Source organism: Vitis vinifera, chromosome 13, assembly GCF_030704535.1.
Source record: "Vitis vinifera cultivar Pinot Noir 40024 chromosome 13, ASM3070453v1".
NCBI classification, from domain to species: domain Eukaryota; kingdom Viridiplantae; phylum Streptophyta; class Magnoliopsida; order Vitales; family Vitaceae; genus Vitis; species Vitis vinifera.
The window spans coordinates 1,892,798-1,918,982 of NC_081817.1; the positions used below are offsets into that span (position 1 = coordinate 1,892,798).

Here is a 26,185-nt window from a genome sequence, read left to right on the forward strand (position 1 = left end):
TTTTTACAATAATTTTTACTTGCCAAATATGTTTTTTGGGTTCGGAAAATATTTTTAAATTGATTTTATTTAGTAAAAATAAAAGGTGTAATTAAAGGGGTGCAGGCATCCATCATCCATGGATAGGCAAATCATGAAATTCAGGTGCCTCTGGCTGTGATGAAATCATCCTCCCTAACCAGCTCTTAAAATCCAAAACACGGCCGCAGCCATTTGGCTCCAGCTGGCACCTTGTCTCCGTAAAGGCAAAATCTAGAGTGTAATCAACACACACAAAATTTCGGTCCTTCATGCAGAGATCGGAAACAATCGATCGATCGATCGCTAGCAATCAGAGAACATCAACATTCCAGATATCTCCTCCCACTACCGGGCGCCCGATCACATTCCATCACCCTGATGGGCCCCCATGTACGTATGTCAGAAAGCACATTTTTTGTATACCGACATACATACTAGATTCGCTCATAAAGCTACGTCAGCCAACTACTATAAGACGATAAATTACGGCTTTTATGAAAACAAAAAAATTACATAAAATAATAAAATATTTTTAAAAAGCATTTTGTTTTTGTAAAATAAAAAAAAAAATTAAATCCCTAAAACGCGGTTTGGAGTTTGGACTTCGGACGAAAGAAAAACGACTCTTTCAAGCCTCGAGTTTAACGCTCGCCACAAAGCATGTTTCTAAAATTAGAATATTTTATTATTATTATTATTATTTTAACAAGTGAAAATATAACACCAACATGGTGAATTGGGGCTCCTCTTTTCAAGTGAAGAGACAATTTTGTCCATCACGCTGGGTAATGATGATGAATTGTTAATGGGTCCTGTATCGTCTTTTCACTATGGTAGTGCCCCGAATGTGAGTGCCCGGAGTATGGGTTGATGCTTGGTTTGTAGTAAAGGAATTTCCGCAGACAAAACAGGGATTTGCAGTGTTGCCCTTGTACTTTGAAATTATTGAGATATATCCCCAATGTTTTTGTTTCCTCCATTCATTCTACTATTTAGCATATATGAATATGCATATATGATTAGATTGTAAAAAGGAAATTACATTTGTATCCACAGCATTCATCTTTGCATATACCATTTTAATTATTTTTTTTTCAATTTTTATTGCACTTTTTCACCATTTTTAGTAAATAAGAATATCTGACTATTTTCTACCATTTGAAGGAAAAAAGTGCTATTTTTTTTCCAATATATTTTCCCATATTTTTATTAAGATTAATAAATATGATAAAGAACAAATTCATAAAATTATGGTGCAGTTTTCTATTTTGGAGAGTAAAGAGCTAGAAAAATATATTTTATAACTAATAAAAAAATTGTTTTTAAAAAATGAAAAATAAGGTATTTTTAGGAAAAATATTTTAACTGTTTTTAATTACTTTTACTTATTTATTAGTATTGTTTAAAAAAAATAATGAGCAAATATGAAAAATAATTAAAAATAAAGTAAAATATACAAATTTTATTTTAAAAAAACATTTGGAAATGTATAAAACAAGTTGAAAACATTTAAAGTTTTCAAATCAAACAAATTTTTTATATAAAAAAAAATATGTTGAGAACATGCTCTGTTCCCAAATAAACTTTTGTTTTTTAAAAAAAATATAAAGAATAATTTTCATAACTATTTTTAAAAACATTTATAAACTTGTTTTTTTTAAATATGTTCTAAAAATAATTTTCTTATATAATGCTTTATTTGTAGACATTATTTATATTTATATAATTATTTTTCTTAAAATAACTCTTAAAAAATAAGTGAAAACAATTATTATGGTGTTTTTTAAAAACACTTTATTCTAAACTTTTAAGAAATAAAAAAAAAACTATTTTCTATTTCTTGATCACGAAACATATTTTTCTGTTTTTTTTTTTATTTTGAAAAATAGAAAACTATTTTTAAAAAACGGTTGACAAATAACACTTGAATTTCTCTTTCTAAAACTCCCACTATTTTCATCATTTTGTAATTTAAAAAAAAAACTCTAATTTAATCTATTCCGATATCCTAAATCAAATTTGTAGTCCATCTCAAAATGATTTTATTGGTGATATATTATCTAAAATTAAAGTGAAGAAAATAATTTCATTATTTGTTCCAAAATAAAAAACAATGAAATGACTTTTTGATAAAATTAACAGATTGAGGAGTCATAATATTGTAATCAAAGAGAAAAAGTAATATCATTATTATTTTTTATTTTTTTGAAATCACTCCTCTTAATTATCATGGGGCAAATGATTATTAGGTAATCCTACAACTAAGTACAAAAAGGGCAATAAATTAATTATGAATGATGGGAAACAAATTAGATATAGAAAAAAATAATAATAATGATTTATCCTAATTTTTAAAGATTTCTAAATCAAAAATAATCTTCAATAGTAGATATAAAAGTGAATCTTACATTTTACCGTTTAGATTTTGTGAAAATAAAATTGGTGAAAATGTGTTAAAGGAAAGCAACTAGTGGGTTAGATTCGGTAAATTCAAGGGTTATTTGATTACATGGTTCAATGAAAACTCAATTTTTGAAATTTAATATTTTGTCATTTTTTGTCTCATTTTGATAAAAATGCCTTTATTATTTTCTTATAAAAATAAATTTTTATTTGAAAACTTACATGTAAATACTTAGAATGATAATTTATGTAAAAAAAAAAAAAATGGGTTACTTCTCAAGTAAAAACATGTGAATTATTGGATTCATAATCAAGATTATTTCATCATTTTTAATCAAATATTTCTAAATTTAATTTATAAAAATTTTGAAGGAGTTGGTATAGAAATGACAAATTTTAAATTATTGATATTTTCTTTATTCTTAAAAATTAAAATAAAAAGAAAGCTATACAAAATATGTTTGATTAGTACATATTAAAAATTATTGTTATAAATATTTTTATTAAATCAACTTTTGTTTACATATTAATTAAAAAAAATTAATTGGTCAAAATGGATGAAATGATCTCTATATTTATGAATTTAGCCTATTCCATGTTTTTTTTTTAAAAAAATAACTTTTTTTTTCATAAATACCTTTAACTATTATAAGTATTTATATGTAGGTTTTAAAAGAAATTGTTATTTTACAAAAAAATAATAAAAGCATTTTTGTCAAAATGTGATTAAAAAAAGTTTAGAGAATTATATTTTCAAAATTAGGTTTTCAATAACCCTTTTAGTCAAATAATTCATTAAAAAAATATCTAAATATGTTTCCAATATCTCATTATCTATTTTAGATATTTTTCTTTTTTGGTTTTTAAAATAAAAAAAACATTGTATAAAAAAGTATAATACCTTGTGCAAAAAGGTATAAATTTATCTTATAGATTTGAATTTTTTTTTTCAAAAATTTTAAGATTTGGAATAATAAATTTGTTGGAACCGTTTTTAAAATCATAAAAGTTACCATTATTTTTTTTATTTTGAAAATAAAAATAAAAATAATTGTAGAATTAATTTATTAAAATGGATGAAAAGATCCAAAATTTATAAAACTAACATCTCTAATTTTTGAACTTGAAGAGGTACATATTTTTTTATATAAATGCTTTTTAACATTTTCATTATTTACATGTATATTTTAAAAGAAAATATTATTTTTGTAAGAAAAAAGTGAGGATATTCTTGTATATTTTTTAAAATTAAAAAAAATGGAAGGTGAAAATTTCAATTTCATATTTCTTTTGCGCTTTTTAATATGTTATCAAAAATTGTATCCAAACAAACAAAAACTATTTAAAAATTAAAATATATTCATTTTCTAAATAGGACAAGATTCTCAAATATTTATTTTCATTTTCAAATTCATTGGGTTTTTTTTCACTGTGGAAGACAATTTTCCAAAGATGATTTCCGTGCCCAATATGCCCTTAGGGTTCTTTGAAATTATGCAAATTCACGGGGACCATACTGCAAAAAAGACCACTATATACGAGAGAGAGCTCTCTGTCTGAAATTTAACACTCTCTCTCTCTCTCTCTCTCTCTCTCTTCTGTCTCAAGTCGTGTTTGGTTTGCTTTTTGGTGGCTCTCTCGTCTTCTCTCTCTTTCTCGTGTGTTTGCTCTTCAGGAAAGTGAGAGAAAATTGATGGGTTGTTTTCCCTGCGCTGGAAAATCAAACAAAAAAGGGAAGAAGAATCAGGAAAAGAACTCCAAGGATCAGATCCCATCCACTTCAGGTGATTCCATCAGAACTACTGTGCAAATACCAAGCACATCCCCACACTGTCACGGGGTGTTCTGGGTTGATTTTTATGCATTTGGGTCTGCTTGATTTGCTTAAAATCAATCACGACCGTGCCATTTTTGAATTGCTGTGATCATTTCTATGTGGGTAGTTCTTAGTGTTTCGATCTGCTTTGATTTCACGGAAAATGGTTTGAGAAAAGTTTTGCAGTTTCGCCCCTACGGTTAAAGCAAGGTTATCTTTTGGTTGAATCTGACATGAGTTGGCTTGAATGTTGGCATTGAGTGAAGATTTCGTGGGTTTTCTAAGTTGTTTTCTTTAGGATTCGTTTGGGTTTGTGGGGTTTCTACAATTTTGATTATCAGTGTTGGATTGGCTCCAATTGTTGGTTTTAAGTAATGGGGTTGTTCTTATTGTGAATTTAGCTTATGTAATTGCTTCATATTCCATTTATTCGACTACCATTTGTTTATGAAAGTAAATTTCTTAATTTCACCCACGGTTTGGTTTCTCAGAAAACTGAGGAAAAGAAAAGAAAAAGTTTGAATGTAGCATTTTATGTTGTGATGGCTTCAAAGGAATTGAAAACCTCTACTTAATTAAGCCAATGTAGTTGTACTACGGCCAGCTGAATCTTGGTTTGTATTCTGTTGGGGTTTCAAAATAATAAAAACCATAGATTTTTTGCCTTTTAATTTCTTTTGTTTTCCTTCTTCTTTTTTTTCCCCTTTCTTTTTTCTTCAGCAACCAAATAGAGCATTTATGTGCAGGTTTTAAGTGATCATGGAATAATTAATTTTTTTCTCGGTTTAGGTTCAATTTAGATTTTTATAGGCATGCCCTGTATTTAAATAAGGTGAATATTGTGCCATTCTTTTAGATCAGGGTGCCATGAAAGAGTATTAGAATTTTGCCAAGGTCCAAAGCTTTCGTTATCCAATTATATTCCATAACGAATGGTGCTGAACGGTGTAGACAAGAAAGAAATATGTGTATTATTTTGGGCGAAGGCGTTTTTTTATTTGTTGTGCATGATTGGAAAAATCTAAACCACAATACTTCTTGGGACTTTATTTTGTCTTTTGCATATACCTTGTTGCTTTCTATGATTTTAATTATGTGTCGTCCATTTTCCTGTTAGGTGAATATATTCCACACTCGTGTTTGTTGTTACTTACATAGTACTTTTTTTGTTGTTACTCGTGTTTGTTTGTTTGTTTGTTACATAGATAGCCTTGATTACAGTTTGTTCCATTTTTTCTTTTCAGAAAGGTTGAAGGTTAATTCGTCAGTAGATGGAAGGAAGGATGCCTCCAAGGATGGAGGCTCAGATCACATTGCAGCACATACATTCACATTTCGTGAATTGGCAGCTGCAACAAAGAATTTCAGAGCAGAATGTCTTTTGGGTGAAGGGGGTTTTGGCAGAGTCTATAAAGGGCGATTGGAGAGTACTAATAAGGTTTGTCAAGTTTATCAGATCTTAAATGTTAGAATATACAAATTGAAGTCATGGCTACTGAATGGTTATTACATACACACTTAACAATTTGTCAAGGCATTAGACAAAATTGGTGTGCTTATGGGTTGGGATGTAGCTGCCACATAGAAGAGTTTCCTTTGCACGGTCCATGTATGTGTGCTATTTCCACAGATACCACCCCTTTTCGTGCCTTTTTTATTTATATATGTTTGCTTATATTTATAAGTAAATAAAAAAAAAAAAGAAAAAAAGAAAATGGAAGTTTCTGGCATATCTACTGTCAGAAGTGTACCTGCATTATTTATCCAAGTAAGGAAGGGGGAAACAGATTGCTAGTTCACTAGTAATTATGAAGAATACAATCTTAATGAGTCATTCTACTACATGCATTTTTCAAAACGAGGGACCTACCAATGTCTAGCAAGCGATGTCAAAAGCATACCTGCATTATATTTATATATCCAAGTAAGGGGGAAACAGATTGCTACTTCACTAGAAATTATGAAGAATACATTCTTAATACATCATTCTACTACATGCATTTTGCAAAACGAGGGGCCTACCAATGTCTAGCAAGCGATGTTATAGAAAAAGATGAATTAAAGTTAAGTCAGTGGCCAGGAAAAAAAAAATTATACACTCTGATACTGCAGCTGTCTCCTGAGCTCTCAGACTCTGAAAATCAGCCGCCCAGACATGGTGCACCAGATGCATATTTGCGTCTTGACTGCACAGAACATAACTCGTTGTCTAAAACAGATGTTGATACCACACTTTGTTATGCTTAGGATTGTCCTGCTCATAATGTTGATAATTTGATTTCTTTAATGATGGGATTTCTTCATTGATTTTTTTGTGTTAAACTTTAAATATGTTTCTGGTAATTCTGAATTGAGCTTTGTCCATGTATGCAATGTCAGTGGTAAGACTTAAATTTTGTTATTTTGTTTGGTGTAGATCGTAGCTATCAAGCAACTTGATCGTAATGGACTCCAAGGGAACCGAGAATTCCTTGTCGAAGTATTGATGTTAAGCCTGCTGCACCACCCTAACCTTGTTAACTTAATTGGTTATTGTGCTGATGGAGATCAGAGACTTTTGGTTTACGAATACATGGCATTAGGATCTTTGGAAGACCATCTACATGGTATATGCAGTTTTAATTCAATTATTTTGATACCATAAAATCTTGAACCCTAGCATTGGGGCAACTAGAAGTACCTTATTCCTTGTGCATTCAGCCACCATTTACAGCTTTAGAGCTGACAATTTATGCTTTCCCCTACAGAGATTAGCATTGAAAAATGAGGATGATCACATGATTTTGGAATTCCATGATTTTTACTGCTTTAGTTTAATGCAGGATTTTTCCTGTCTGTCTGTGAATGATATGCTCAAGATAGATTTCTAATAGATGATCCAAAATCATCTGATCATGATACTTTTTAGTATTGGCAATATCCCAAGCTGCAAATCTGTTGCCAGTCTGCACAATTGCATGTGAAATGTGTTAACCTTAGTTGCCTAAGAAGCCATGGTTTTGGTCTAAAGTTAAGGTGCTAGCTGCTTGTGTTTCCTATTTGAATGTTGTAATGGCTTTCTCTACCTGTTAGTGGCATCTTTTGGCAAATCATAGTAACTTTGTTTTCCTCACATGCTTATACATGCCAGACCTTCCACCTGATAAAAAACGACTCGACTGGAATACAAGAATGAAAATAGCTGCGGGTGCCGCAAAAGGCTTGGAGTATTTGCATGACAAAGCAAGCCCTCCTGTCATATATCGTGATTTGCAATGCTCAAACATTTTACTTGGTGAAGGGTATCATCCAAAGTTATCGGATTTTGGCTTGGCAAAATTGGGTCCAGTTGGGGATAAGACCCATGTGTCAACTAGAGTGATGGGGACCTATGGATATTGTGCACCAGAATATGCAATGACAGGTCAACTTACGTTAAAATCAGATGTTTATAGCTTTGGTGTTGTTCTTCTGGAAATCATCACTGGAAGAAAAGCAATTGACAATTCAAAAGCTGCTGGGGAACACAATTTGGTTGCATGGGTGAGAAACTCCATTCTTCACTTGTATACTTTTATTGTTCCACTTATTTAAACATGAATATCTCAGTTCCTTTATCTTAATTGTTTCACTGGTGGATTCAATCTGCTTTATGCCTAAATTTATACTAATTACATTGGTCTTGGCAACAAGTTAAATGTTTGCAACACCATTTTTACTTTTCTAAATAATGTGTATACCTTCATTACATGGCATCTCTACATACCTATCAAAAAAAAAAATTCATGGCATCTCTACATAATGATGTGCATAAATTTATAATCGAAGACAATAACTGGATTCTTCTGATCAAAAAAAAAAAGACAACAACTGGATTCTTTTATTTGTTTCAAGTTCAAATGTACATTGTTTTTCTTTCTCTGACATGCTCCCCAGTATAAACTTTGTATAGATATACCCAATTCTGAACTCAAATTTGACAATAGGATCTCTGTGGACAATCTCTACTCCTGATCATTGAACAACTGTAAAATCATTCCTCTGTGGAGATGGTCGATTCTGTTGAATTTGGGAGACTCTGACATGTTTGGGTTGAGGTTGACTGTATTGTGCATAAGCCACTACACAGGGCCAGAGTTCGGTGATGTGGAAAAAACTCCTTGGAATTCACCTCTCCCACATCCAAGGCTTAGCTGTCAGAAGCTTGTTCACACCCTGCCAATTTTACCATTTGCATTATTCTATGCACTTGCAAATCCAATTTTGATATTTTCGGTTTCTTGATGCACTTGCAGTTCTCTACCAAAAGAAAAACCTATGTTTTGTGTTTGACCTTCTCTAAATGCTAAATGCTGCTTCCCCTTTGCAGGCACGGCCTTTATTCAAGGATAGAAGGAAATTCTCACAGATGGCTGACCCAATGCTCCATGGCCAATACCCATTAAGAGGTTTGTACCAGGCTCTTGCTGTGGCTGCAATGTGTGTTCAGGAGCAGCCTAACATGCGGCCCCTTATAGCAGATGTAGTCACTGCCCTGACCTATCTTGCTTCCCAAAAATATGACCCTGAAACCCAGCCGGTCCAAAGCTCCCGGATGGGCTCTTCCACCCCTAGATCCAGAAGGGAACTGTGATGATGGTGTCGTCTTGGGTTAGAGAGAAATCAAGCCAGAAGATGAATCTGAGATTGTTGAACCTCCAAAAGCAAGTTGATGAGATTCTTTTAACCCCCTATGATTCAATTGGATTGGATTGCTTGGTGTCACCCTACTAGCTTTGGTACTGCTTGAGGAAGATTTCTCTAGTAATGAAGGGTTTAATTTGTGGACAGATGGTCAAATGGATTGGAGCTTTTAGTGCTAATGCATGGTGGGTGCCTGCCTGTTCATGGGATTTTGCATCTCCTCTCCTGATAAATAGGTATTTTTCTTGTAATGGGAGAATTTTTTTTATCTGCTGCTGATTTCTGGTCGCTTCTCTTTCTTTGGATGTACAATTGAGCTTGGTCCTTGTATCTAAATGCCATTTATAAATTTATAGTATGAACTGGTCTCCTGTTAAATAGTAACCCCCTATTGGTTTATCAGTAAATTACAGCCTTGGATCCATCCATTCTTTATTCTATCTTCTATTCTGATTTTCCACAAGCTTAATAATCTACGTGTGTGCATCTGAAATAGGTTTGAAATGGGTGCCCAGGCAACATGTAATGTTCTATAAATTCAATTTTTTGTTTGAACTTCTAATCCAAATTTTCTGGATTGTTTCCCAACAGAGAAGGAAATGATTGCAGCTTAAGACATGAAGTAGAACAAATTTTACGAGATATATGAGATGGGTTATTTGATTTAAAAGGGATGAGATCATCATCATTTTATAAATCTAACCCTTAACTTTTTTTAATACTAAAAAATACCTATTTTAGATAAAAATAAAAATATTCATTTTTTTTCTCGTAAAAATAATATTTTTTATTAAAACATGTGTAAATAATTAATATTTTAAAAGATATTTATGTCAAAAATAGATTATTATTTTTAAAAAAAAAATTATCCCGTCAAAAGGGACAGGTTACTTTTGTTGTAAATTTTTATATGAACTCTTAATTTTAATAAAAACATTGGATCCAGCGCAGAAAGCTTCGTCCTGATTCAGTCTTTTATTTCACGTCCTAAAATTAAAGATTAAATAAAATTTAAATCATAAAAAATGACTATCTGACTTTTTCTTACCATGTACCACGATTGTAACCCAAAGTCTTCATATGCTTCAATGCCCTGTGAGTCCAAATTTCGAAACACTTTAAAGTTATATTTCCCAATAAAGAGGAAAATAAAGAAACCAATTAATACCATTAAGTCCTAGTACTAGCCACCAGGATGAGAAAAGAAAAAAGTACAAAAAAAAAAATTAGATAAATGAAAAGGGTGATAGAATAAAGCAGGCAAAGATTATACAGTTGCTTTAACCATGAATCCCCATGTTTCTGCTACATTCTCTCTCCTCTACACTATTATTATTATTATTACCAGTTAATGAACAAACAATGGATGGATATGAGCTTTTATGTTTGGTGCTATGTAGAAAAAGAAAAGGGATTAAGAAATAAGGGAGCTATATTTATGCTGCTCTGCTCCCCCCAGCTGGCATTGATACACAAGAATTTGAGGCTGTAAAATAGGGAATTTATATGGGTCTCCAAATAATTAACCTTCATCTCGCTCCCTCTCTCTACTGTTTCTCCTGCACTTCATGGCCATTGGCGTCTTTCTGCTGGGTGCTTGGACTCTCTACCTGCTGGGCGCTTGGATTCTCTACCTCATTTGTAGGCTTTGCATCGCTCACCTCCTCACTAGCAGGTTTCCCCTGTTGCAGTCATTAGGTTTGAATTAGCAATCTTAATAGGGCAAATCAAATGCATATATGGGGTGATCTAAAAATAATATGGCTAGAAAATCCACTAAAGGGTACCTTAGATTTACAAGGGTTTTAAATCTGAGTACAGTAACATATTCCTTTCTAGAATGGATCCATTTTATTTTATATAGGATTGAAATGAGTTTACTTTGTTCCCTATAGCATTTTAATGGTTTTGCTATTTTAGAACTAGTTTCATAATAAAAAGCATTAAATAGAGCATGATTTATATCATCTTTCAATTGGCATCCTCTATATTTCTTTCTAAAGATAATATAAGAGGAAAATCGGATCCATGAACACAGTTTACGTTATAATCAGTTATGTTCACTAAGCAGCATCAAAGAGGAATCCTTGAATTTAAATGGAGAAATGGTACAAAAACTAACCTTGTTCCTGTCACGCCAGCCAAGTGCAAATGGTCTAGATAGCAATCCAATCTTTCTTGTGGGCAGTTCTTGTGGTGTTTCTTGATTGCTTCGTGCTGAAGAGGAATCTTGATGTGATCTACAATCAAAACTCATTTTATTATAGGAAACCCACCGATCAATGAAGGCATAACATAATCAAAACAAGAATTGAGCCTGTACTCATGCCTTTTTCATGGGAATGGCATTGTGTACACAACTGATGGTTGAAAGAAAGGAAATAAAACAAAAAAATAATTATGAAAATTTATATGAAAAAAAACTTAGTTGGAGTATTAATCACAACAGATATTGAACACAGTGATAGATTCATCTAGTCAATAACAAAGATGAAACTGCACAGAGGAAGAAATCTTTATCGGCAAAGTTGACAACATACCGGGGAGAAGGCTGTGCTTTAACTTGCCCAGATTGGTATTGCAAGGTAGCTTCTAACATTGTTTCTGCCATAACCACCCTCTTTTCCATCTGAGCAAGAGAAGTGATCGCCTCTTCATATTTTTCCTGCACAAATATAGTGATTGTAGCAGCAGAAATAAGATACAAAATGAAGCAATCAAAGGAAAGATTCAGGAAAACAGGGTCTACCATTGTGCATTGAAGTGGTAATAAAACTATTCTATCAGCGAATTACATGTAATTACCTTACTAGGAGCATTTAGAACTTGACACGTGTCATTAGAGAATATATATATAAAACAAAGAGGAAGAAAAGGAATTTGATACAATGACATCTTGAGAATATCACATTAGCCCAAGATGGAGTTAAATTTCTCTACATATAAAGACACATTCACATACATATAAAAATATACATATACACACATAGACATATTCATATATATAACATGGAAATGATGATGCTAGGACATAATAGATTATTAGTTATAGAATTATACTACTAAGGATTCTTTTAGCCTGGTGCCTACACTTAGAGCAGAAACCTTGGATCCTTTCCCTATTTTCAATTTATCATTGGACACCAAACCAATAGATGCCTATAGACTTCTCTCTGAACCCTAATTTAAGGAGGAAAAAAAAGAAACCCTAATTGGATAACTATGCCTTGAAAGCCTAAAATAGCCAAAACTCCTTAAAAATATTTAAGGTGAAGAGTGAAGACATTTTATTCACTGGTGTTTCCTCCACATGCCCTTGGGTGTGAAATAACCACAGGCACCTTTAGGGGCTTCAAGCAAGAAAGAATGGGATTAACTTACTTGACCCCACTTTTCACTTTCTCCTTTTGCTCTGAATTGTCAATGGAATCCTTATTAGGTTTCCCCTGACAATGCAAACAGCTTGGCTGATTGAGGGTTCTCATAGAGGTCCTTGTGTCAAGTTTCATTTACAATCTGCCTATGATATAAAGCATGACAGACTTTATTCAAAGTTGAGATTTTTCCCTTTTAGCTCAAAGTTGAGATACTATGCTCATTTAGGATGTTTGAAGCAATGTTTGGAAAGAATTGCAATTCATGGCCATTGGAGAGGTGTCAAATCGTAAGAGGTTGCTTCCAACTGTGATCATAGGGATCTGATGTGGAAAGATGTGAAGAAACTACCATCTGGAATTCTAGATACCCACTAAAAGGACGCTAACAGGCTAAGAATGGAGCAAGCTCCAAAAACACTTTTCTGCAGAAAGAACAAGGTGATTAATTACCAGTATCATCTTGCAGAAGGGACCAGTTTATAAACATAGCAGTAAAATAAGAGCTTGACCTAAGATGGTAATCAAAAAAATATTTACACTAATGCAAGTATAAATATATAAGCAAGTTGACCTAATGGAAGGTCCTTTACTGATGGTATAACCATATAGAAACAAGGATTATATGACCTTTATATTGTTGACAGTGATACAATTAACATGAGACTAAAACATATTTCACTTGTGGAGAAGAATGTTTGGACCAAAACATATTTACATTTGACAGAATCAGCTTGGTCAAGTTAGGAACATCGATATGGCAACTAAAAGAGAGGAAGTCCAACAAAACCAGAAGCAGTAACAATATATGGTCCAAAAGGAAATTATGTTTTTCACCCAGCAGAAGTTCATTACAGAACAAATACAATGAGCTTTGATGCACTGCCCTAGGAAGGTCTAAAGCTGAAGGTACAATACATAATTTGAAGGTCTATAAAAAGGAACATAGAGAAGCAAGCTCTATAAAGGGCTCATCTGGAAATGGCTGATAGAGTTCCTCTTATTGACTGCAAAAAATTAAGAGAAGATCCAGTACCAATGATAGCAATAATGATTCACAATTAACAGGAATAAAAAAATCACCATTTACTTTGAAGAGTATAATAGCTTTCTTCAATCAACAATATGTGGAACATAACTGAACTTATTATAAAATTCAACCTGAAATAATTGGTGAAATTCCATGCATAAGCAAATTCATTTATGAACTAATTCTCCAAGGATAGGACATAATGTAGAAATTGTCCACCTTGGCATACCAAAGACATTAAATAAATAAATAAATAACCTGAAGCACTTGAGCAGCATATCTCTGGGCTGCAGCATCTTGCTCAGCAAACCTGCGAGCATCTTCAGTTAACTTTTGTTCTTGCTCTACCCGCACCAATACCTATAAAACAAATGATATCATAATTACTATGACAAGCCCATAACAAGATAAGGTACAAAGCATCTTTCAGAAATGAGCCCTTGGAATGGCATAAAAATTGCAACCTGAAGCATAGCATGCTCTTGTTCCTGCTTATCAGCAAGGGCCTGCCTGAGTTCGGAAACCTCTTGCTCCAACTGTTCAACCTGGAGACCACAAGCAGATATTCAGAGTGCAATTTAAATGACTTAAAAGGAATTCCAAGGAGAGAGAATTCAATAAACAAAAATAGAGAGAAGAATCAATAGGAACTCAGCCTCTGAGTAACGATCTAGATTAATGAAAACGTTTTTGCATTCCCTGGATCAATATAAGCCCCGATTACAGAACACATGCTAATCACTAAATTATTAAAATTAGCAATCCCTTGTCGCTATATATAAATCTTTATACCGGTCTATCCATCTTTTTAAGTCAAGATAAAAGAGTGGCAATATGAGAATAGGTAGGATAAGAAATGAGTGCATTTGCGAGAATGTGGAGGTGACACCAATTGAAGAGATGATGAGTACCTGTTGTTTAAGATGTTTCAGCTATGTGAAGCAGAAGCACATAAATACACCAGTAAGCAGTGATTGATTAAAGTTGAAGGTACCAAAAACAAAAGAGGTGGGCCAAAAGGATGTGAGCAGAGGCAATGAGACGTGAATCAGAAAACATGATTGCCATGGATCCTAAGAAAAATTCAGCTCCAAAGAAAGTTGGTTGTCAAAAAGGATTAGTTAAGCTGACCCAGTTGGTTAGGATTGAAGCTTAGGTGAGTAGAATTGACTTTATCTGTGTCCTTCTGAAAAAGTCCCAAGACAAATGTAGTTTACAACAGGTTTCTAGCAAATCTTCAAAGACATAGATGCCTAAATTATAGAAAGATTATGGAGACTTTCAGCAAAACCCTAACCAAATATTAATATTAATAGCAATAAATAAAACACATCCAACAAGGAAAAGGTCCAAGGACCTAGCCCAGAAATCAGATCTGAACCTCTATGGATTGCAAGCCATTATACCAGGAACCCAGCTGAACTCTTTTGAACCATAAAGTTTTTATGTATGGCAATTGATGTAGGAGAACCCTAGGATGGTTGCCTACACTTAAATAAGTGGGCTAAGGTTTTTAAATTTAGAATTTAAGGAGGGGACCAAAGAATAAAAATTTTGGTAGAGAAAAATAAAATAAAAAAAATATAGAGAAAGAAGATAAGAAGAAGAGGATAGAAACTTTGGAATCTTACTAAGGCCTCTAGGAGTCTCACAATTGAGAATCGCAAAATATGCAAGAACATCAATCCATTACTTTGATTTATATCAATTAGCCTTATTTATAGGTTTCTCTAAGAAATCCAAAGTTTACTAGGATTCTAATAATTTATTATGACTCTAATTCTAATTCTTCTATAATTTAATTATGATTCTAATTATTGGCTACTCCTAATTAACTTCAACAGATACTAATCCTAATTCAATTCCGAGTAATACTACTCCTCCTTTAATTGCAACTAATACCAATTCTCTTTCTTGATGTATATCTTGGAGATTCATTTTCATCAGCAATACTAATTAAACTTTTTGCTATGGTCTCAAGTGATGCAACATTATACTATACTACATCATCTCACAGATTACGAAGCCATCTGTTTCATGTGTGTGAAATCAGAGAGAGAGAGAGAAGCGCATCTCAACTCCAAAGACACGCAAGCACAGGTTTCTTTTAATGTGGCATGTGACTGAACAACAGTCAAGTATAGCAGAGCACACCCAACAGCCATGCCTCAGATCCAAAATGAAGATGATAATAAACTATAATGTGTAAAAAGTGCTTCACATGTACCCTTGCACTCAATTGCCGCCGGTTATCCTGTTTGACCATCTCCATCAATGCTGTCTCCAGCTCCTCAGCTCTGGAAAAAAAAAAGAGAAAAAGAAAAAGAAAAAAAGGATAAGGTAGCAATGTTGAGCATCATCAAGAAAAAACAGAAACAATATCAAATATCAATAAAGTATTAGGAAAATGTTCACCATAATACATCCCATTGACATACAAAACAAAATTACTCCAGAAATGAATTTTATGGCAGCTCCAAAACTGGAGCTCAGAGACATTAACTACCATATTTCTCTTTTGTAAGTCAGCGTTTTTTTCATTTTGTGGGCACTACTCTCCCAGTTTATGAGGCTCTTGCACTCTTGCAAAGTTAAGATGCATGCTGATATGAAGTCAGATCATGGTTGTGAATCTAAGGAAATTAAAAGTTGGTGTAGAAGATATTGTAAATTTGTTGAACTGCAAATCTAGCTTTTAGTCTAGGGAGCTGCTTCCTTTCTTTATTCCATTTATTCTTTATACCCCCTAGACCTAAAAGCAAACCCCAATTCCAAGTCAAGCTTTACTCAATTTGCAAGACTTTATTTGCAGGCATTGCTAAGTTGGGTAAGGATATTCCTTTGGTACAAAGAAACAACATGCCTCCAAATAGTGAATTGAAATACAAGTTGTGGCAGACTCTCTTAGTGGCAGTGAGTTGCAAGCCTAAAATACTCAAAAGTTTGTTTTCTACATCATCATGCACTAGATAAGCTATATCACATCTGGCTTATATAATGACAGAGACAGTGATGTCGACACCAAAGACTTGTAAGGCATGATGCAAACCTAAATTTAAAAGTAGCTGCACACCACAATCAAAATGCTAACCTGAGCAGAGCAGATCTTTTCTCTTCCAGCAGCTTACATAATTCAACCTTCAACCACCTCACCTGCAACATAATTCATACATCAAAATTTGAAGTTCATGAGAGGATTGTCTTTTAATTTTCCATCTAATTACAAGTTAAAAATATTAAATACATGGCAAGATATTTATGTCCTAACAAGAGAGACAATAACATCTATGCAATTGCTGATATACCCCTTTCCTCCACAATGAAAGTTTTCTCAAGGTTTTCTAGTATTGGAAACACAGCATTTTTGAGTAAAAACTAACCTTGAGAAGACTGAGTAGGAACAATATTTAATCCCTGTAGTTTTCCTTCATTCTTTCAGCAGAGATGATCAATTCAACCCAGAAGCAGTTTCACACTTAAACTTGTAACTTTATTTTGGAGTTAGAAGTTTCACGATAGATAAGTTCAATGCAAATCATATACATTTTGGAAATTCCAGGTTCTCTTTGGTTTTGTTCTACCATATCATTATTCGCTTCATACCAATCAGGAGTTTTCAATTGAGACTTTCCACAGAAACAATTTGACATTAAATTTACCAATCTTCATTATGATATTAAACACATGATATGATGGTCACTATATATTCTTCTGATCAGAGTATGTGTATCTGGGAAGGATTTCTCATCCTTTCCACGAACTTCAAGTTCCTAATCGATGAATTTTTTGTTTCTGATAAAAAAAATAGCTCTAGGTATCAGACACTTCACACCCAGGCTAATTTATGCCACTTAGAAATGCAATAGAAACATAAATATAAAGGAAAACAAGTAAATTTCCAAAATGAAATGGGAAAGGACTGTATCCCAGATATGTGTATTTTTTCCATTCTAAAAAGTAAAAAAGCCAGAAATGCTGTCATCCATGCACTGATTTTTTTTTCACTTGAAGTTCTATACATGAGACTTAGTAGATAGCACATCACAAATATTTAACTTCATTACTTTCCAGAAAGAAGAACATGTTGTGTTTAAGAAACAAATAAGCTACCTGTTCTTGAAGATCTGGAACAGAATCTATCTCTACATTCTCAGTCAGACCAATAAGAAAGCCATCCACATTAGCAGACCCAGGCTCCATATGAGACATATCACCATTTGCCTGTGAATCAACCACTTGTTCTGTTTGGTTTGCATCCATCGCTAGTGAACCTGGATCATGCTTGAAACCATATAGCTTATGTGCAAGACCCTTTGAGTCCCTCCAAGCTCTAAGCCCCTTCGATCTCTCCTCTACTGCAGCTATTACAGCGGCTCGATGTTTATCTCTCAACTCTTGTAGTCTGGCTTCATTTACATTTTGGTAACCCATGCAAGCAGTCAAGACAAGTTCACTGCTATCAAATGTTGAGCCAGCCAGTGACTGCAGCAGAGTAACTGCATCTCCAGCATCCTTAGTGGTAACCAAAGCAGGTCCTACAAGAGACTGAACAAAATTACATTCTGTAAAAAGATACCCTACATAGTATTAAATCCATGTTGATTATCCTGAAGAATATCACGGTAATTAAATGTCTTTTACCCAGTACCATATAACTCCATCAAAGCAAGTGCTGTTTTAAATAGCATGACACGGTTTCCTTCAAAAAGAAGCACATCCCAGACCCGGAGAACTGAAGTCAGGAGAAAGCCATCAAAACCCATAAGCTTGTAACCAAGACATTATGAATGCAATCATGACAATGAGAATGCTAAGATTAGTGAGATGGCCATAAATCAAAGAAATATAAATAGATTTTAAATGCAATGTAGGCCCCAAATAACATCTAATTTCTATATAAGCCATGATGGAGACTGACCACTTTCCCATGGAAGCATATTCATAAAAATGGAAAGAAACCACGGTCCAGTAACCCATGCCACCTGCACTCCCAGAAAATCCAGGTGATTAACTGCACATGACACAAAGGTGAAATAAGAAGCCATCCAAAATGCCTCATATAAAGAAAAAATAATAATTGGAAAAGGGCAACGATAATAAAATATGCAACAAGAAACAAACCCAATTTAGGTAGTCTCTCTCGCACCAAATCCTCAAAAGCAAGTTGGTCCACCTGAACAAACACAAAAGCTTAAGAAAAATAAATATTTACATGTCTCTCTGCAGTTGTTCACCTGAGCAGTTTGCACATCTTGAAAAATACATCTAGTTTGAGGAAAGAGAAACCCAAAAACAAATAAGTAAACAAGTAAATAATGAGATTGTAAAGAAACTGAAACGAAAACAGAGAATAGCACATATTACCTGAGATTCTATCATTTCCTCTGAATAATAGCCATCAAAATAGTCATCAATAATGCCCATCAAAGCCCTGAGTAATTTACATAATTCCAGAGTATATTAATCATATTAATCATTATTACCATATACACAAGAGCAAAGCGTGTGCACACACATATATATATTTATATTTATGTATGTATCTATGTATCTATGTGGGCATGCATGCATGTATAATAATGCATAGACAGAATATTTTGTCTTGTATTCTTCATAGAAGTAATAGAAGAGGAAAAATTTGGAGTTATGACACTGAATCAGGTCCAACCAGTCTTCCACAAATAATTCTACTATCAATATTGAAATGATATCATATATTAAATGAATTCACAAACCTACCAGAAAGCATTTTCTTCAGGCATGAGGAGTAGTAATAAGCCTGCAAAGAAATTCATGGCCTGCACATTCATTGAGACCAACAAGATCAGAAAAGGAGACATCGGTATTCCAAGAAAGTTTAAATTCATTCAGTAAAATAAACTGTTAAAAATTGGAAATATTACTTATATCTGCAGAACAAAAAGAACACGTAGTAGTAAAACAGAAATTTATTGGATGGACTCACATGTCCAAGCCTCTTTCTGTATAGTGAACTTGATAATATATCATTTTTCTTATCAGAAACTTGATAATATATCATAAATAACTGAAATTGCAAGTTTAACAAAACTAGTTAGCAGATTCTTTGGCTAAGCATGGCTCTTCCAGCAGGGAGGATTCTGTTGGGGCATCTATCCTCCTTACTCATCTTGGTACTTGATCTTTGTTTTGGTTTTTGGCACCTGTTGGAGCTATTTCTCGTTGTTGTTTTTGCTAATATGCTTCATGGTTGCCACCCCTCCACATTTTATTTTGCTTCTTTTGATCAGATCTTCTCTCTTTGAAGGATATCTCATCCTTCCCTGTGCCTTCTTTTCATTTGTTGGAATTTTTGTTGTTTATGATAAAACATAAAATGCAAATCTAATAAAGAAAAAAATTATAGGTAGGTGAATTTGTTAGCAATACTAGAGGTAACAATGCTAAAAGGTTTTACAGTACAAGTGTTCTCTTTGCACACAAATCATGCACTTCAACCATGTTTAGTAAGGACTAACATCTCAAAACATGTTGGAAGAGACAAAAGTCCACCACAGAATTAAGTAAAAAATCTGCTAAAAATGGCATGAAGCTCATCCATTGAGCTTGAATTGAAATAATAGGGTGTCAAAGAAATGTGCAACAACAAGAGAACAGATTGCTATCATCCAATAATGCCACCAACTGGTTTCTGTGCTGACAAGATAAAAAGGTCACCTAAAGAATTGTGCCATCTCTCTGGCCTTTAACATATGTTAGAACATATACACCTTTTTCTACTGGTTATTTGAGAAACGCAGAGCAGGTTTAATCTAGAAAAAGACAATGAATGTATCATATGGAGCTGATGCAAGGGTACAAATGTCACTTCTTGCATGATGGAACAGTTAGCTAGGCTTACTGGTTCCACGAGCCTCGCGAGCAAGTGACAGTCTAGGCCTTAGGTCTCTTATGGTCTCCACATGTGCCCTAAAAGGGGCCCGTTGAACCTGCTGCAGCATTTTGGTCTGCAGTACCCTTCTGTGCAGCCTTCTGGCTTTTGCACAAATTTGTGAGAGCCCACTAACAGGTAGTTTGGATTCTTTTTCTAGGGATACATCTTACGGTGCATTAGGTACCATCACAAATATTTGTAACTGTAGGACAGCTATGAACAACCAATGTCTTGCCCTAGCCTTTTCCTTTTTAATCAACATACACATACAGAAAAGATGGTGGAAAGTGTTATGAGTGCATAAATGTGTTTATAACAGTGAAATCATACGAAGAATTAGTTCAATTTTCCAGTTGAACTAGATTGGACCAACCCAGACTTGTTCATCTTGATGACTCCTAGTCTAGTTCTTAAAATTGCAAGTAACAATAAATTGAACATTATGAAATGAACACCAGAAAAAATTGGCTACTTGCTTTAGAGAGTATTTTCTGATGGTCCATATTACTCAGACTGTAAATTGCTTCTTTCTCAACAAGATGTATTCCACATAACTGCCCGTTCTGTTATCATGCTATAACTTGTGAAACTCATGGATTACCTAAGCTAAAAATCGAATGATTCTATAAAGCAAAAGTAACTTACTATCAGATACCAGACAGTCTAGTGGAAGTTATTGTACTAGCAGATTGTGAGCTGATGCCCAGTCATAATCAGTTATTCATTTACATGATCAAATCCACTGAAACTCAACCTATGGTCTGAACACACAGTTCACTAGTTTATAAAAATTGAAGCTTCACTCCAATCATCTGAATATCTGTGTTACCAGATTCTAGAACTAAACTATCCTTCATGGAAGATGAGGCTATATGATTAAGCCCATCACCATTCAATCAGATTTAAGGTTGGAAAGAGTGAATGGTAACTTGGAACATTTTTGCAGAATGTAATCTGACAGTTTACATTTGAAAAGAGAACTCTGTTTCATTATGAGATTCTTCCAGCACATTGAACTCCTGCTTTTTTCTTTTTTCTTTTTCTTTTTTTAATGATAGGCAAACAAATAAATTTTGACCAATACATTGAACTCCGGTTAATATTTATGAATTAGTTTTGCTCTGTAAATAACCAAATTTTAACCATGGAAGCATGTTCACCAAGTTAAAGATCATAAATACTGCAGGAGTCACTGGTCTCCATTTGCTTTTTGTGTCACAGATTGTTCAGCTACTGTACTATATCAATTATGCATGACACAAATTTTGCAAGAAAGTAACTCTATTTTCCAACCATAAAAACAATTAACCACATAAACTCCTTCCAATCCAATTACCTGACAGTACCCTACAGAGGGGTTGTGTCGAGCATATGCCGTAAGTAAACGCCTCAAAGCATTTCTACCATCCTCATCTAGAGCAGGATGACCTGGGAATGTTCGAGGCAAATCCTGCATTTAGAAATTTTTTTTTTTTGATCAGTAAATCCTGCATTTAGAGATTAGTAACAATGACTTGAGATTTTTGGATTTAACAAAGGCAACACCTGAAAATCAAAGAAATTGAGTACTAAATTTCAAAGCATATGCATGTAATGACCTTCTCAATCTGCCCTTTCCATTTCTCAGTTACAGTTAAAGAGTCCTTTATTGGCCCATCAGTGAGGCTGTCTGTTTGTGAGCTATCCTGCTCCACTTTATTGCCAACATTATGTTCTGAAGCTAGCAGCTCTTGATAATACCTCTCCACTCGGCGTGCCTTCACACCCACAAAAGCTTGCCAAAGCTGTTATTGCAAGCATGAAGCTTATCATCCAAGAAATGAGTGCCATGAGCAAAAGAAATGCAAGAGTTTAGTAGTTTATGCATTACCTCCCCCCTGAGAGCCATTGGCACTCCCCCTCGAACAAGGCACTCCAGCTCTTCTTTCCAAGGAAATGAGGTTTCCAAAGTGACCACATCACCAGCAGAAGCTGTTGCAGAGGCATTCGAACTATCACTTGAAGGGACATCTTGGACTGGGTCTGACCTCTCCACATCGTAGAACTCATCCTCAGAGTCCTCTTCTGACACACCTTTTAATGATCTAGCCTCTTCAACAGGAGCATGATGCTTTCCAAGTCCAGTTTCTTTCTCATTTTTTGATGAATCTCTCCTCTTTTTTACACGAGTACTCATCATTTCCTCAATTGCATGAAGGGATGTTCTAATCTCAGTCCAGATCTGGATCCTGTGGGTTTTTGTCTCTGCTACTCCTTGTGACTCCTTTTCTGTAACATTTTCGTTTGAATCATCAGAACCAAGTTTCTGAACCACTTTCTCTGGATTAGCATCTACATCCTTCTCTGTAGCTTCACCATGCAATGCCTTGTTATGTTCGTCAGCTGATAAGCCATTTACAGGCAGCTGAGCAGACTCTGCTTGCTGTTCCAGGAAGATGTTCCACCTTTCAGATCGTTCTTCCTCTTCCTCCTGAAAGTCCCAGTGTAAAACATAAACAAATGCTAATTATTTTTATGAATTCATTTTTTTCTTATTCTTTTTCCCTTTTTGCACCATTTTGGTTGCTTGAAGTTTTCATTGCTGGGTTTCACTAATTATTTCAAAGAAAAGACCTCCACTCAACCATATCTAAACAACTAAACAAGTTAGTTGAGGTAAGGTTCAATATTTTTAGGAATTAAAACAAGATAAACATAAATTGACTTTTCTTTTCTCAGATTCTCAGCAACCAAAAAAAGAGTTGAGAATTATAAAGAAGAAAACTAAGCGGATAAACCTTGTAGATATTAGCATATTCTCGGTATCTTTGTAAATGCTGTGGTCTGACTGCAAATCCATATGCATCCCTGTTCAGACCAATGCCAATTAATTCCTCCCAGTCACAGCACTCAGTAGTAAAATCAACAAAGTTCCAGTAACATGGCAAACCAAGTCAAATCAATATTCAGTCTAATGCAAGCCATGAATTAAACTGAAAAAAATCTTCAATACAGTGCAATACCATCACATGGTAAATCAAATGAACTCCAAATTCAGTCAAATACAGAAGACCGAATCAAACCAAGAAGCTAGTAAAAAGTGAGTACGATGACATTACACACCAAATAAACTCAAAATTTATTTTATTTCAAACTAAAAATCAACTAAATACTGAGCACAGTGCAATCACATTGCAGCTCATATGAAATCAACTCAGAGTTCAGCATAACACAAAAAAAATTGAGCTAAAAATCCACTAAATTAACTAATCAAGCTAAAATTCAACTAAACATGGAGAACAATTCAATCGCATTACAAATCAAATCAACTCAGAGTTCAGTATATCAATTATCGCAGAACATGGAACTGAATTAAAAATTCCACTAAATAACACCCTAATCAAGCTAAAAATGTACTAAACACTGAGCTCAATGCAATCACATTGCAAATCAAATTAAATCAACTCGCTCAGTACATCACAAAACATGGAATTGAGCTAAAAAAATCCACTCACCACAATGCCATCATACTGCAAATCAAATCAACTCAGAGGTCAGTATCTCACAAAAACAATGAGTCGAACTAAAAATCTACTAAACACTCGCCACTAGTCAATCTAATTACAATCAGCCAGAGGACAACAAAATATTCAGCACAAAACCGCAACTCTACACTCCATAGAACTCGGCATTGCCTCCAAACAACCTTAATCCGCCAAATCCTCACACCTCACTCCCCCGTAGTTCACACTCAACACTCAAATTGACTTTCACTCCACACATTATCCAAATCCAAAAATACAATCCGAACAAATCAAGCACAAGCCAGACCAAGATCATTCACTTAAGCACTGACACTCCCCCCGAAAATAAAAAAAAGACCTCAACACACACAAAACTCCCCACTCACCAAATCTCAAAAAAGGAAAGAAAAAAAGAAAAATCCGTCGAATTCAACGAGATCGGAACAATTCAAAACGAAATCAGAGGGAAAATCCACAATTAAACGAAACAAAAATCCACGGATCAAAGAGAAAACCCTATAAAATGGAGCAATTGCAGCAAACGCGCGGAGTACCTCTTGTGCTCGAAGGTGACGAGAGGATTGACAACTGCTTTCGGTTTCATTGCGAAGTGGAAGGAGTTGATTGGATGAGAAAACGGAGAGAGAGGAAGATCTCGATGTTCTTCGATTTGGCTCTGCAACCCTGTTGTCCGAATTGCTATAAACTACTACGACTATGACTACTCCGTTACAGAAGAGAAAGAGAGAGAAGACAAGAGGGGAGAGAGAGGGAATATCACATGCAAAGGCCGAGTTTACCGTCACATTATTACATGTTTGTTTGATATATCTTAACACGGAGTTCAAAGACAGGCGTAGTGGGGTTTGGGGGTCGGCCTCTGAGTCTCTGACCCCTTTCTCTTCTACACCATATTGAGAGGGTGGATTATTCACAATTTAAAAATAACAAACAAACAAACACGGAGAATTTATTTGACCCGGAAACGGCCTCTTTCTTTATTTCTTTATTTTAATAAATAAATAAAAACCATTAAAAGCCAATCAAAGGTAGCCACGTAGGGAAATTCCTTTTCTAATTCTTTTTTATAATTTTTTCAATATTAATTTTCTTTATTTGATAATAAAAAGATTGGGGATAAAAAATTATTTGGAAGGAATTTTGGATATGGTCGTTTAAAATATTGTTTTTTATTTAGAAAACGCATTTGATTAATTTTTTATTAAATTTTTTTTAAATTTGAAATGCTTTTAAATTTTGTAACTAAAATTTTATTCATAAAAAATTATTAATAAAAAATATATTTTTTTAAATGTTAGGAAACGTATTTTGATTGAATACAGTAAATGACAAAAAATATATATTATTGTTATTATTATTATTTTAAATTTATAAAATTTAATATAGCAAATAAATATGGTAGCTGCCAACTCATGACTTAGAAAGTCAGGCTAATTAATTAAAATGAAATGAAATTTCCTTGGACCATCTCATTGACATTTTTTTCCTTTTTTAAATTGCTCTCTGAGGAGACCCTTCAATTGAACTAAAAGTGAGTCTTAGCACATTGCCAATGCGATAAAAGATATGACAATAACTTAAAATTAAAGAAAAAAAATTAAATAAATAAAAAATTAAAATAAATGCATAAATGCATTGGGCATTTATACATTTACTTTATTAATGGAATAATCCTTAAGATATGGGCAGAGAGACATTTTAAATGTTTTTCTCTTCATTTCAGGTTAGCAGAGATCAGGAAAGGAATCTGGGTAAAATGAAATGAGGAAAAAAATAATTAAATTGGATTCAGCTTTAATTTTTTAGATTTTATAAATAAAAAATTATAAAGATATTTTCAAGCATTCCAGTTATGTAAATAAGAGATATATATTTTTTTCTTATTTTTGAAAAAATAATAATAATAAATAGGGGGTGTCATTGATTTTGCAATGTTTTTTTTTCCTTTTTTTTTCTTGTGATTTTGTGATTTTTTTTTTTAAATAGCTATGGATGAGAGTTGGTGAAATGTTGATATCATTTTCTTAAAATAAAAAAATGAGATGCAATTAAGGTAAGTGGTAATTTTCCCTTTAAAGTTTGTTTTAAAAAATAGTAATAATTTTTTTTTGAGAGATAAGATAATGAATAATGTCATGGATGATTTGTTGATATCGAATGGATGTTATTTATTTTAGATTGTCATCGTAGTTTTAAAGCATGTCTATGAAGCTTAGAGGTGTTACCCCTTATGAATATTATAAACTTTTCATTTATAATAACGACGGATGTCATAATTTATCATCCCATATAAACTCAATGTCCTCAATTAGGCACAATTCATGAAATACGATTAAATTTTTTTTTTTTTTATTAAAGATCGACTCTAATACCATTTATTATGACCTACCAACATTACGTAAATATTATCTATTGTGAGCCAACAATCTTCGTATTTGCATT

General features: G+C 33.6%; 2 protein-coding genes and 1 long non-coding RNA gene across 3 annotated transcripts; 1 reads left to right on the forward strand and 2 right to left on the reverse strand.

Moving 5' to 3' along the window:
* Window positions 1-3,855: 3,855 nt before the first annotated feature.
* On the forward strand, window positions 3,856-9,326 carry LOC100250154 (probable serine/threonine-protein kinase PBL7). The gene is made up of 5 exons (XM_002281382.5): window positions 3,856-4,208; window positions 5,485-5,678; window positions 6,657-6,846; window positions 7,371-7,762; window positions 8,589-9,326. The coding sequence occupies exons 1-5, from the start codon at window positions 4,118-4,120 to the stop codon at window positions 8,850-8,852; spliced, it is 1,131 nt and encodes a 376-aa protein (XP_002281418.1). The 5' UTR covers window positions 3,856-4,117; the 3' UTR covers window positions 8,853-9,326.
* Window positions 9,327-10,154: 828 nt separating this feature from the next.
* LOC100255322 (uncharacterized) lies at window positions 10,155-24,658 on the reverse strand. Its single transcript, XM_002281453.4, has 18 exons — window positions 24,277-24,658; window positions 22,997-23,066; window positions 22,090-22,689; window positions 21,818-22,003; window positions 21,556-21,669; window positions 19,046-19,104; window positions 18,671-18,737; window positions 18,428-18,479; window positions 18,225-18,317; window positions 17,955-18,038; window positions 17,417-17,841; window positions 16,398-16,459; window positions 15,534-15,603; window positions 13,771-13,851; window positions 13,565-13,666; window positions 11,443-11,567; window positions 11,025-11,142; window positions 10,155-10,584 (listed from the first exon to the last, which is right to left on the reverse strand). Exons 1-18 carry the CDS (start codon window positions 24,324-24,326, stop codon window positions 10,450-10,452), a joined length of 2,493 nt encoding a protein of 830 aa, XP_002281489.1. The 5' UTR covers window positions 24,327-24,658; the 3' UTR covers window positions 10,155-10,449.
* Window positions 13,056-13,558, reverse strand: LOC109123757 (uncharacterized). Its single transcript, XR_002031579.1, has 2 exons — window positions 13,367-13,558; window positions 13,056-13,283 (listed from the first exon to the last, which is right to left on the reverse strand). It is a non-coding gene; the product is annotated as an uncharacterized LOC109123757 (long non-coding RNA).
* Window positions 24,659-26,185: the final 1,527 nt, after the last annotated feature.